The sequence below is a fragment of the Bombina bombina genome, chromosome 11 (genome assembly GCF_027579735.1).
Source record: "Bombina bombina isolate aBomBom1 chromosome 11, aBomBom1.pri, whole genome shotgun sequence".
NCBI lineage: Eukaryota > Metazoa > Chordata > Amphibia > Anura > Bombinatoridae > Bombina > Bombina bombina.
Window position 1 is genome coordinate 74,930,747 of NC_069509.1, and position 14,898 is coordinate 74,945,644.

A 14,898-nucleotide genomic window follows, 5' to 3' on the forward strand; every position below is an offset into this window, starting at 1 on the left:
TATTAAAAAGTGACTTTAATAAAATTGTAAAAATAACAGGCAACGCGTTTCTCAGCCAATGGCTGTTTCATCAGGCTTCATAAAATGTTTACTGAACACTTGCTAGATATACCCTAAACCTAAATTAATTGATATTAAACAGGTGGTAGTGGGATGGGTCTACTTAATCAGTAATATGATCCCAACCAATCAGTTGCTACCATATAGAACACACATTAAAATATAAACATAAACAGTGTACAATATAATATACAATGCATAATACAGATTTCATACATTCCTAGTTAACATTATTCATGCTACATTTTATTTAGTCAAATATACTTAAAAAAAAACCTTTATACCTTATTTTTTAGAAAACAATAATAATGAAGCACACATTAAAACATACAGCATAATGTCAACCATACACAGTATGGGAGGCAATGCTTAATAGCAATTTTTGTATATATATATTTTCCTAGTTGGTATTACATTTGATTTTAAGCTATCATTTCACTAAACTTATAAAGGTCATACCTTGTTATGAGTGACATGTTGTATAAAGGCAAATTAATTTCAGATGACATGTGTGATTGGGAACAGACAGAGCACAGCAATTCCAATACTAGTGAACGTTAAGTTCTTTTGAAAAAATAAGTAGATGTCTCAATCAGCTATTGTCTCATAGTTTCAAGTTCTGTGTAATTTAAATTCGCCGCTAACTAAGTCGGCGTCCACAGGCGCTCAATGCGCATGACAAGCTACAGTCAGATGTGGCCCAATCGCTGCATACGCTCAAGAGTAGGCGTTGGCGATGTCTACATTCCTCCTCTGCGCTGAGTGCGCATGCCCGGCTTCAATGTTTCTGTCAAGCCAGGATCGCACAGTAGCGATCCTGATCCAGATACGTGGCACTGGCTGATAGGATTATGATGATAAGGGGCGTGAGGTGTATCGCAACCATAGTGCATCCTTCTAATCAGTAATATGTGGAGCCAATATTGCACCAATAAAGGGGCCAGATAAAGATATTAACTAAGGCGAGTACCAGAATTATCTAGTAGAGAGAGAAGATCTCTTGTTACACCATTAAAGGGGCCAAAAATAGAGCGTAGTGAAGGCAAAACACTAAAATTATCTGGTGGGGAGATAAGCATTACTGCCAATTCATACTAATAGTGTCATATGAATTACAACAGTGGGGCATAAATCACCCAAGTCTGCAGTTAAACACTACAACTGCATAGGTTTCTAACACTGATTGGATATATAAATTGGGATGGATCAAGTGATATACTAAAGTAAAATGTTGAATTCCAGTAATAATAGTAGATAAATGTATACAATATGCATAACATTCATGTATAACTGCTACTGAATCTAATCGCAGTTAAATGTCTGAGTGCATCCAGATGGAAAGCATAAGATGTACCACTTCAAAAACAGAGATAATATTAATAAATACCAATAGATGGTCAAAATCATATGTTTAAAATAAATTAATGTGATAGATATGATAGCTATTATTATAATATCAGATCCAGTCAAAGTTAGCACACTGGTCTATAATGAGTTAATATGATGTTACCTAAGGTGTCTAAATATGATGGATTGTTGTAATAGTTCGATCTATAAACAGCTCATATATAAATATATGATAGAGGGAGGAAAATCCTACCAATCTATAAAGGACATCTCTAATATGACATGATGTTCACAACAAAGACAAGTAATAATAACTAGTATTATTCCATCAAATGAGTGATCTGAAAAAAGAAACTAATACCAATCTCTAAAGGACATATCTAGTGAGACATGGTGTTCACAACTGAATATGGACACATGATGATAAATAGTTGGTTATATTACTCCAACGTGGACCTATTCCAAAACCATGGTCATTAATATGGACCCCCTTAGTCTATCTCTTTTGCAGCTATAACAGCCAGAACTCTTCTGCAATTGCTTTCCATAAAATTTCGGTGTGTGTCTGTGGGAATTTGTGCCTCTTCAGCTAAAAGAGCACATGATGGATGAGAAGATCTGGCTCACAATCAGCGTTCTCATTTTCTCCTCAGGTCTTCAGTGGGATTGAGGTCAGGGCTCTTTGTAGGCCATTTTTTTTAAAACTATGACCTATACCTTGTTTTGTACACAGGGGCTTCCCCAAACTGCTGCCACAAAGTTAGAAGCAACCAATTGTCTAAAATTTGTTGGTTCCAGTGAAGTGTCATATTAGTGTTCAAGAATACAAAGAGGCCTAGCCAAAACCCTGAAAAACAGCCCTAGAACATTATACCTAGGCACTAAACATTCCATTAGGTAGTGTTCTGGCATCCGCTACATACAGATTCTTCCATCAGACTACCAGATAGTGAAGTGTGATTCGTTACTCCATAGTATATGGCTTTACGGCTCCAGAGTCCAGTGGCGGTGGGCTTTACGGCTCCAGAATCCAGTGGCTTTGTGTATGTGATGTTTGTGTACAGCTGCGCAGCTGTATGCTGATGCTCAGTTTTTGTGTTGATTTTGGTTCCAGAGGCAGTATGGTACTCTGTAGTGAGTGATGCAACTAAAGGTGATTTATATGTTCTATGAGCTTCAGCACTCAGCAGGCCTGCTCTATGGGATTACACCGTCTCCCACTTCATGACTGGGTAGTTGAGGCTTCCACTTCACAATGATAGCACTTACAGTTGCCTGGAGCAGATCTAGTAGGGTAGAAATTCCATGAACTGACATGTAGCAAAAGTGGCATCCTATTATATTACCACGTTTAAAATCACTGAGCTCTTTAGTACTTCCCATTGTTGTGCAAATGTTTTTCTATGGAGATTGGCTATGTTTTATGGCAATTTCATTGTTTTAAGCACCTGTTAACAATGAGTGTAGCTGAAACACCTGAACTCAATAATTGGTAGCAGCGTCCACAAACTTTTGGCCATATAGTGTAGGTTATGATTTTATATAGATATGCTTAAAGGGACAGTAAACGCCTTGTAATTACAATTTTTGTCCTGTTGCAATAAATTGACAGTAAACGCCTTGTAATTACAATTTTTGTCCTGTTGCAATAAATTGACATACTATTCATGATTTTGTTACTGTAGCAGACAAGGATTGGCTCTGTTTCTTTGTTAGCAAATGTTCTATTGTTTTGCAGTTTATCTGATAATCTCTGAAGCAAATTAGGGACAGATATGTAGCAGGAGTCTGATTTGTGAAGTCTGCCGTCTGCACTTCTAGTTCTTAGAATTGGAAAAAAATTAATTTTCAGATTTAAATTACCTGAAAGGAGGGGTCTAAATAAATAATAGAAGTGTATAGAAAAGGGTTTTTTACTATGAATAACTGCTCATTTGCAATATCAAAGTGTTTACTGTCTGTTTAAATTGCACCTGGGCACATTTCCTCAGATGTTAAAATAAACAGAGTGCTGCCTATATTAGATTTAATATATAAACATTTAAGGTACAATTATAAATATAATTTCACTGGTACATAAGGAAACAATTACCTTCATTTTCCCCCTTTTTCATCTTGAATTTCCAATATACAAATGATAACAGTGATGAAAAGTAATTTTTACATAAATAAATAATGAATAGATAAACAATACAACTGAAGTAATATCAAATAAAATAAATACAGGTATGTTGGGGCATATGAACACAAAAACTAAAAAAGCTGTAAATACTCCTCCATATACATCCTGTCTTCATAAATTAAACATGCCTACTCTCCTCAACAACAGTAGTCCAATGCATTTTCAAAATTATTTATTTGCCATAGCCTAGTATGGGTCTCCAAAAATGTGTCCTTCTTAGAGCATGCGGGAGGGTTCACTCAAACTGATATTTGTACTTTAAAGAGTCAGCGGTGGGGGGAGGCACTACCCATTCAAGTTTTCCCTCTGATTAGAGTGTGGTAGGCAGGTTTAGATTAAGAGTTATCAGGCTAAATTGGAGCTCTAAGTCAGGGGTAGACAAATGTTTAAAATTTAGGAGCCAGTAAGATTATTTAGGAGCCAGACTGGACTTTTTATACAGATTTATGGAAAATAACCCAGAGAGTTAGGAGCCAGGAGTAAAATTCTAGGAGCCAGTGGTTCCCTGACTCCTGAGTTTGTTGAGCTCTCTAATCTATTTACAGTCATCTGTGCGTTCGTGCGTGTGTGTATGCATGTAGTCAGTGACGTGCTGTCATAGGAGGCAGGTGAGGCAGCGCCTCACCTGTCCTATGTGTGCATTACACCTTTTAAATTCTATTTTATTAATAAATTCTATTTTATTAATAAAATAAAAAATCTTAAAGTTTATGAAATTAAAAAATAAAAATTTTACCCCAACTTACCCCCCCTAGCCCCCCCCCCCGAAACGCCGACTCCACCATCAAGAACTGTGAACATATGTAGAAGAGAATAGTTGATTCATTGCAATGAAGGAGAGGCTGTGAGTGTGAGCCGTTCAGCTCCTCTCCATTGCGCAACATGGATGGCTTTGTAGGCCAGAGACATCGCCACCCAGTGGCGCTTAAGGCTCTCTTTGTGACCCATACCGCTCCCTATTGAGGCTGCTTCTAAGCAGCCTCGGGAGCCCTCAGCCAATTGGCGGTCGACTCCAGTGTGAGATTCACGTGACTGTGAAGTGACTAGTGAGCGCTAAGCTTAAGCTGCCTTTACTTAGTTTACTGCAGTGCTTTATAATATAAATTAGACGAGGAGGACACATGACATCCATTCCGATCACAGACACAGTGAAGTGACAGCCATGAGTGCCAGCAGGTCACTCCCACAGGGGTCCATCTTAAGACAGGTTGTGGTTTTTTTTTTTAAATAAAATTTTTTTTGCAGGGACCCGGGGGGGGGGGGGGGGGGGGGGGTCGCGGGTGTGGCACAGTTGAGCCATGTCAGGTCTGGCTGGAGGGGAGGAGAGGAGATGCTCCTAAAAGTGTTGCCCGCCTATCAGAGGGTCTAGTGGGGGTATCATTTTATTGCTGGGGCATCATTTATTGCAGCAGGGGGGCTGGGGGAATCATTTTATTGCTGTGGCATAATTTATTTGCTGGGGGCATCATTTTATTACAGGGGTGCTGGGGGCATCATTTTATTGCAGGGGCTGGGGCATCATTTATTGCTGGGGGCACCATTTTATTTCAGGGGATGGGGGCATCATTTATTGCAGTGGGGCTGGGGGCATCATTTTATTGCAAGGGGGCTGAGGGCATAATTTTATTGCAGGGGGGCTGGTGGCATTATTTATTGCAGTGGGGCTGGGGACATCATTTATTGCAGGGGGGCTCAAGGCATTATTTTATTGCAGGGGGGCTGGGGGCATCCTTTTATTGCAGCGGGCTGGGGGCATCATTTTATTGCAGGGAGATTGGGGGCATCATTTATTGCAAGGGGGTGGGGTCATCATTTATTGCAGGGAGCTGGGGGCTTAATTTTATTTCTCTTCCTACTACTACCATAACGGTTAATAAATAGTTTAGGGCTGCAACTAACGATTATTTTCATAATCGATTAATCGGCCGATTATTTTTTTCGATTAATCGACTAATCGGATAAAAAGAGAATCAATAATAATTTTCTATGTTTTAAATAAAATCCACATAATGAGAGTTACAAATATAAACTTCAGACTAAAACTTTACATTAACACAACTGTTTCTTCAATTTTTAAGCAGCAGAGCACAGTTTTATAATTAAACAAAACAAAACCACAAACTGTTTGAAAAGAGGTAGAACTAGAAAGAGTTAGACTATCACTGTTAATAACATTCTGTTATTCACTCTTTCAGAAACTTTGCATTGAAATGCAAAAATCTCAACAGGTCCACATGCTTCTGGCTAAGGCTGGTTCTCTGTTTGCAGCTATTTTTCCTGCAGCAGAGAAAAGGCTGTTGAGGTGTATAAGTAGGGTTTTGCTAATTTCACCAAAGTGGGATATTTATCAGATTTAGCTCTTCACCAAAGTGTTTTCTACCTTGGCAAGGGGCCTCTAAATAAAGTAACCCTTGACTTCATTCTAACATAAAAAATCTTGAATATCTATATGCAATGGTAAATAACCAGCTATAAGGTTAGGGGAAATATCTAGTCCGCTCTAAAAATAACGAATATATACTTATAAAGGTTGAATCTGGTACATATCACAATTTATTAAAAATATAAAAAAAACGAAATCAGAAGCGCTAAGGAGTGTATATCAATAACAGGACAAAGCCTTACACATTTATTTATACAGTACATATAATCAGCAATAGCAAGCAATACGCTAATAAATTGTGCAAACAGATAATAGTGCACATCAATTTAAATAACTCCCATCAATCTAGGGGCAAGGTGTAAACAACAAGCTTGGCACTATATCATGAAATGCATAGTTCCAAATCACCAGATTTAATATAAGCAATCCAAATGATGACTATTATATCTGGGTTGCACATAAGCCAGGGGTAGTTGTAAACGTATAGTGTCGTGAAAAATAGATGTCTGTAGACGTCCTTTAGGCTAAGGACATAACCATAAAACACAATACCATATGCAGGAGTTCATTGGAGTGAAGCAGCTGGTGTTGTGTACAGACCAACTGATTGCAAACCAACTAATCGATTATGAGATTCGTTGACAACTATTTTCATAATCGATTATTATCGATTATGACGATTAGTTGTTGCAGCTCTAAAATAGTTGAATAACCACACATTATATATAAAATAGCCTGTCTTAAACCTTATTTCTGTGGTAAAATTGTAATTGCTCAGTAATGTCTCTGCAAGACTTGCAGAAACATCACTGAGCTATTAAATTTTACCAACGAAATTAGGTTTTAGACACTAAGGCAGACTTTTTTTTATATATATAATGTGTGTTTATTTAGCCAAGTTATGGTACTAGTAGGAATGATCCAGCTACATAGCCTAATAGTGCAAACTGCACTAGGCATCAGTCTTTGATTGTATTCACCTGCCACAATCTTTTTGTACAACATTATATATTTGGTTTTGCACAGGTTGGCAGGCGGGCACACATTGTTCTGGCCTTTGTTTTCTCAGTAACAGATGGTTAACTTAAGATTTTCAGTTTGCACAGTGCAGTGCAAGATCGTTTATTTAGTGAGTAATATAATGCAATACATTGGTAGGTTATTTTATAGTCTATCTATGGTGATATATAGTATGTATATATATTATATATACATACATAAGTGTGCAAGCAAAACCCCTCCTATAAGAAAAAAAATTGCTTCCATCAATCACTGCTTATCTGTCTAAACTTAAAGGTTGTACAGTGCTATAGACAATTTGATATTTCATACTATTGTGCACTTACTAAGCATCAGGCTGGCATATCCTGATAATGCTGACAGGACAAAAGAAAATAACCTTCTTGCACATATTTTTTGTGAGCCAGGCAGCGTATGAAATCAATGAAATTGTTATCAAGGTGGTTAGAATTCTGCTTAATGTTCCCACTCTTTCTATAAACATAGTGACGTATATTACAACTGAGCTCAGTTACCAGATTGGTGTTTGTCTGTTTGCTGACTATAGGTAAATATAACAGTACTCTGGAAGTTTGTAGAGAGAATTCATATTCCTATAACAATATTACTCTTAGTAATCTGTCCTCGACTAGTTAAAGGGAAATGCTTTTTTTAATGACATTTCACCATTCATCTATAATTGCTTTGCTTTAAAACGTATTTGAGGTTAAGAAAACATGTTGTGTCTCCATGATGTGCATTTTTTTTGTGTGTGTCACTGCAGTATGTATGACTAGTACTACCATGATTCTTGTCTTGTGTGTATCAAATGGAGTAACTAAATCTGGGAAATCTTTCTAGGTGAGGGCAACCAAGCAAAGAAAGCTTTTGGAAGTGAAGAGACACAGGCCCCAATTGCATATCTTAGTTCATGTAGTAAAAGTTCTGGTATCCTTTAATGCAACCCCTAAGTTTTGTGCTGCCCAGTGCACAGCATGTTTTATTGTCAGCTCAAGAGTATACTTTTTGACCTTTTTTTTACCATGCTTTTATAAAACCATATTAGTATTGGTAGGCATATGGACAGGACACTCACTAGATTAGGTAGGACATTTCTACCTAATCCCGTGTCCATACCTACCAAAACAGATATGGTTCTATAAAAGCATGGTAGAAAAAAAGATAAAGTATACTCTTGAGCTGACAATAAAACATGCTGTGCACTGGGCAGCACAAGACTTAGGGGTTGCATTAAAGGATACCAGAACTTTTACTACATGAACTAAGATATACAATTGGGGCCTGTGTCCCCTCACCGCCAAAAGCTTTCTTTGCTTTGCAGCCCTGGCTGCTTCACTATTTGTGCAGCATATAATGCCTCTTCTTCTAGTCTTCTCCTCTTGTAAGGCTAACTGTGTATGATGAACAAAACAATAAGGGTTAACAAAAAAAACAAATGCCTCCCAAAAATATGAGAGGAGTAGATACCCCCTATATATAATCTTGTTTAGTAGGCACTGGCAGTGTAAGATATAAAGCAAATTTACATATGTTTAGCAGGAGCATAACAGAGTCATCTCTCAAGGAACTGCTGTGAGATGGGTTCATGGATGCTCCACTGCAAGGAGAAAGGAAGGGCTGTCTCTAGTGCATTACTGTCCTCTGTATTGTAGTGCAGGCTTTTGAAACCAGCCTAATACTTCAAGTTCTCACTGCAACAGTGCAGCCCCTGATCCTTTTCACTGTCACAGCGGTTCCTGGTTAAATGTGAAAAACAGTGGAGGTCTGTCGTGTCTGACAAGGGTGTATTGGCTTATATACATAGTTTTGCTTGCTGTGTATTGTTAAAAGTCAATATCATAAATAGTTTATAAATCTGTATAACTGACTGCTTTAGATTTGAGTTTGATCAGGATAAGACTGTGTGTTTGTCTGTGTTTGTGTGAGTGTATCTGTGTGAAAATGTGTATGTTTATATGTTTATCTCTGTGTTTGGGGGAAAAAAAGAAAATTACATACGCTAATTCGTTAAAGCAAGTTATTTTAAGACGCTGAACCACTATGTGGTTAACCCCAGGCAAAGAGGTCAAATACATAGTAGAAGTACCACTCAGGCCTCAGTGGAAACTGACATTGATCATCAGCACTAGAGGCATCATTCAGCTCTGTAACTTGCATTGCTAATTGTATTAGCGGCAGTGCTAGTTAGGGGGGTATCATATGGGTAGACTTGATGGGCCTTTTTGGTTCTTATCTACCATCAAATTCTATGTTTCATAGCCAGTGCCTCACCAACCTCTGACCTCACCGCACGTCACTGGCATGTATGTATATATAATTAACTTACCACACTGCAGGTTTCACATTACTATGAATTTTTAAAAAGCCTTTAGGTAATATAAATGTACTGCAATAAATGTGTTTCTTTTTTATTAAAGGTGTATCGTCTTCTGTCGTTGATTTGACTTTTCACTAGTGTTGCTGGGTCTGCAAAGTCTTTACAGTAATCCATGGACAGGGCGTTAATAGACTCGGGGAGTGCCTCCCTCTCCATGTGATGATTACTCAAGCAAGGGTGTTAACCAGGTTGATAACCCAGCCTGTGATTCGCATCTCCTCTCGTGCGTCTATGGATATGAGTTTCCGGAGAGGCCAGATCCACAAAGTTCTGTGTGTCGCAGAAAAGAATGATGCAGCGAAAGGGATTGCAGATCTTATGTCAAACAGTCGGATGAGGAGGGTGAGATTTATATTAAAGCTATAAACAGATAGGAATCCTCAATTCATGGAGGATCTTATTTACATACTCATTTATTCAGAAGTTAAAATAAATTCAGGGACAGTCTACTTGAAATGTTTTATTGTTTAAAAAGATAGATAATCCCTTTATTACTCCTTCCCCAGTTTTGCATTAAAAACATTGTAATATTAATATACTTTTTTTACTTCCATGGTTACCTTGTATCTAAGCCTCTGCAGACTGCCCCCTTTTCTCAGTTTCTTTTTTTTTTGTTGCAATCTTGCATTTTAGCCAATTAGTGCGAATTCCTGCATATCTCTATCGGAGTGAGCGCAATGTTATCTATATGGCACACATGATCTAGCACTGTCTGACTGTGAAAACCTAATATCATTCAATGAGATAAGAAGCAACCTGCAGGAGCTTAGAAACAGGCAGATTTTTAGAGTTTTAAAGGTTATAAAATAGATCAATCAGGGGGGATTTGATTCAAATCAATTTGATTTAAATCACTCGTTAGTAAGACCAATTTACATTGATTTAAATCATGGTTTTAATTTTAAGAATAATAACTTGTCAGATTATTTTTTCAGTTATATCAGACCATTACCGATTTGGTTATATGTCATTAGATATGCACATATAGATCATTAAAATGAATTAAATTATTAGGAGGTAAACTATCTCCAGTTTAGTAGGTTAAAGGGATGGTAAACACCAAAAAATTTATTGTTTAAAAAGATAATCCCTTTTATTACCCATTCCCCAGTTTTGCATAACCAAAACTGTTGTAGAAATATACTTTTTACCTCTGTGATTACCTTATATCTAAGCCTCTGCTGACTGCCTCCTTATCTCAGATCTTTTGACAGACTTGCATTTCAGGCAATTAGTACTGACTCTTAAATAACTTCACGTGCATGAGCACAATATTACCTATATGAAACACATGAACTAACGCCCTCTAGCTGTGAAAAACTGTCAACTGCAGAGGCGGCCTTCAAGGGCTTAGAAATTAGCATATGAACCTACCAAGGTTTAGCTTTCAACTAAGAATGCCAAGAGAACAAAGCAAATTTGATGATAAAAGTAAATTAGAAAGTTGTTTAAAATGACATGGCCTATCTGAATCATGAAAGTTTAGTTTGGACTTTACTATCCCTTTAACTATTAACATTTGATTAACTTTTCAGCTGTACTAATATTTTATTTAACTAAAACAATAACATATTATTCATTTTTAATGCTTGCCCCTCCCTCCTAACAAATGTGCAGATCTATTCCACTTCAACCAATCTTATTCAGGGAGCTTCTTGAAACTTAGTATGGGTTAATTCTGTGTACATAGATTTGCAAGGGAGCAATGGCATTGAAGGGACAGTAAACTCAAAATTAAACTTTCATGATTCAGAAGAACATGCCGTTTTTAACAATTTTCCATTTTTCTTCTCTTATCTAATTTGCTTTGTTCTCTTAGTATCCATTGTTGAAAAACATACATAGGCTGGCTCAAAAGCAATGCATTACTGTGAGCTAGCTGCTTGTCATTGTCTCACCCAATGTGTTCAGCTAGGCCCCAAGAGAGCATTGCTCTCCTTCAACAAAGGATACCAAGAGAATTAAGCAAATTTGCTAATATAAGTAAATCTGAAAATTTGTATGCTCTATCCGAAACCCAAACGTTTTCTTTCATGATTATGTCCCTTTTAAGGTCTGTCTCTGAACTATTTATGTTTATTTTATAAGATTTTTGCTGTGAAGAAGGAGCTTGTTATTTCTACAAACACAAATTCACAGTTTTGAGAACCACAAAACCAATAATATGTGATATATTCCCAAAATAATCTGACACAATCCTCTGGGAGAGCAGGCCATTGTGAATGGATTCATGGAATTAATTTACCAGCAGATTTAAAGGACCACTCAATGCAGTAGAATTACATAATTAAAAAGTGCATAATAAAAAGACAATGCAATAGAATTTACTCTGAATTTCAAATAAGCAGTAGATTTTTTTTCTCTCACACATTCCGGCCCTCTTTATCATGTGACAGACATCAGCCAATCACAGACTAGTATACGTATACCTTGTGAGCTTGTGCCCAGCTCAGTAGGATCTTGTTCTCGAGAAAGTGTGAATATAACGAGATTGTGTAAAATTTGTTAATGGAAGTAAATTAGAAAATGTCTTAAAACTGCTGCTCTATCTGAATCATAAAAGTTTGTTTTGACTTCAGTGTCCCTTTAAACATTACAACCATGAATATACAGCATCTTTCTATATAATTAAAAACGAATCTATATTTCAGGATGAATAGCCGTTAGATTACAATGTATCTTGAAAATAAACTATCTTTTAGGTAGATTTTCCTCCAAATTTTTTTTAAAAAAAAACAAACTTTTTTTTTTTTTTTTTTGTTTTTTTTTAAACAATAACAAACATCAAATAGACTATCCCTTTTATAGGGACATAAAACAAGTTGGGATATAGACAAAATATAATAATATGTACTCTAATTACTTTACCTGCAAATTTATACTGCGGTGCCTCGCCATTAACCCTTTCTTTTTAGTTTCTAAATTGTAAAGTTCTAACTCCCCCCACACATTTCCCTCTATGGCTGTATCTATATCTATTGATGTTTTGGTAGAAGGCAAAAGTGAATAGGAATTATTTGCTGGAGCAAGCCTAGAAGCTGTGAACTCAGTTGAAATACAATGCCTGTGTCTAAACACTGATAAGGGGAGGGGGTGGAGTTGGCTGCTCCAGGCAGCTTAGCTATGTAATTCATTTTGCTTATGTTTGAAAATTATTTTAAAATACTTGCCAGCAATTTAAAAAAAAAATACAAAATTATGCAAACTATTTTTTAATTAATTAGCCCTTTTTAAGATATGCACAGATCTCAACCTGTTTGATGTCCCTTTTAAGTGTTCACTTTTCTTATTTGCTGATTGTAGTTAAGTTTATCTGCATTTATTCCTGTTTGGTAATTCTTATGAAATTACTACTAGTACTTTGTACAAAGTGATTGATTTTTGGAAAAGTCTTGCAGCAGTAGAATAAAAAAAAAAGCAAAAACTGGATTCAAAATAAGCAATAGCTAGTCATAAGACAATGCTAAAAATAATTGATTGCATGTTCAAAACTAGTTGATTTTAAAGGGACATAATACTCATATGCTAAATCACTTGAAACTGATGCAGTATAACTGTAAAAAGCTGACAGGAAAATATCACCTGAGCATCTCTATGTAAAAAAGGAAGATATTTTACCTCACAATTTCCTCAGCTCAGCAGAGTAAGTTCTGTGTAAAAAGGTAAACAAATTTAAAAAAATGAAGAAATGAACAGCAGCCAATCAGCATCAGCAGTGCTGAGGTCATGAACTCTTACTGTGATCTCATGAGATTTGACTTAACTCTCATGAGATTTCATAGTAAGCTTCCTTTACCTGATTGGTGAAATAATATGAGAGTTCACGAGGCTCATCCCCTAAGCTGTCCCAGGACAGACACACTAAAATGCTGCTTAGAAATCCTTTACAATGGGATGTGGCTACTTAGGAACTTTTGAAGTAAAATATCTTTCTTTTTTACATAGAGATGTTCAGGTGATATTTTCTAATCAGCTTTTTACAGCTATGCTGCATCACTTTCAAGTGTTTCAACATTTGGGTATTATGGCCCTTTAAGTTATACTCTCCACGCCTCTGCAAGTTTTTTTTTTTTGTGTGGTTATATTGCATATGACGTCAGCAATTAAATCGTTAATATCTTTATACAGGACATCACTTGAGATAATTATGTCACAGAAATCTCCCATAGGGCATACATTTTAAATCTCTTTTCTTCTGAATATTTTAAAGGGATATAAAAAAAATAAAAAATTGTTTTCTGATTCAGACAGAACATAACGTTTTAAAAAGTTTCCAATTATTTTTCCATTATCAAATTTGCTTCGTTCCCATGATATTCTGCGTTGAACTGATACCTAGGTAGGCATCTGAAGCACTACATGGCAGGAGATGGTGCTGCCATCTAGCTCTCTTGCAAATGTATAACATTCTTGCAAAACTGCTGCCATATAGTGGTCCTAAACAATATATAACAAGTTGTGCCTTCCCTTATTTTACTTTTCTTCTTGTTCCATTAATTTCCTTTTCTTTATTTTTCTTTCTCAGTAAAATTGGAAAAACTTAGAAGAAAGTGGAAATGTTATTATTTTATATACAGGTAGCCCTCAGTTTACGCCGGGGTTAGGTTCCAGAAGGAATGGTTGTAAATCGAAACCGTTGTAAATTGAAACCCAGTTTATAATGTAAGTCAATGGGAAGTGAGGGAGATAGGTTCCAGGCCCCTCTCAAAATTGTCATAAGTAACACCTAATACATTATTTTTAAAGCTTTGAAATGAAGACCTTAAATGCTAAACAGCATTATAAACCTAATAAAATAATCACACAACACAGAATATATAATTAAACTAAGTTAAATGAACAAAAACATTTGCTAAACAGCATTATAAACCTAATAAAATAATCATACAACACAGACTTCACTTGCATTTTTCTGCAAATAGTTCTTTCTATGCATTCCAATCTGGACTGATTTATAGACAGGAAGATCTTGTTCCTTTGAAATATGCTCGATAGCTCAGGTTTGGTTAAACTGATTAATTTCAGCTTGCTTGGCTTTACTGCAACACAAGCGGACAGCTCCACCTACCAGCTATTTTAATAAATACACTGCTTCTCAATGCTTTTCAATAGCAGTCACATGACTGGAAAAAAAAGGTTGTTATTCTGAAACGGTGTAAATTGAACCGTTGTAAAACGAGGACCACCTTTGTGTGTATGTATGTATGTGTGTGTATATATATATATATATAAGAGAGTTGATAGAAAAAAAAGTAAGCGCAAATAAAATCTGTAATGCCAAAATATCAAGATTGATAAAATAAAAATAATATTGTAATATTTATGTCACTAAGATATAAAACCTTTCTGCATGAAAAACGTGGTTTAATGTAAAAATAGTTAGTATCTAAAATAAAATTAAATAGTGGTATGTCTTATTAAACTAAAAATAGCAGTGATACTATTAGTATATAAGGGTTCTTGTATGAAAAAATTAATACAAAAATAATATAAAATACACAAATTATAATATACAATGAAAATTAGTAA

The 14,898-nt window shown here is 36.0% G+C and overlaps 1 protein-coding gene across 1 annotated transcript in view; it reads left to right on the forward strand.

Moving 5' to 3' along the window:
- TOP3A (DNA topoisomerase III alpha) overlaps positions 1 to 14,898 on the forward strand; it is a 132,978-nt gene that overhangs the window by 5,774 nt on the left and 112,306 nt on the right. Inside the window, exon 2 of the mRNA XM_053695117.1 lies at positions 9,410 to 9,711. Coding sequence (XP_053551092.1) covers positions 9,529 to 9,711 — 183 coding nt within the window. The 5' untranslated portion in view covers positions 9,410 to 9,528. The remainder of the gene's footprint in view (positions 1 to 9,409; positions 9,712 to 14,898) is intronic.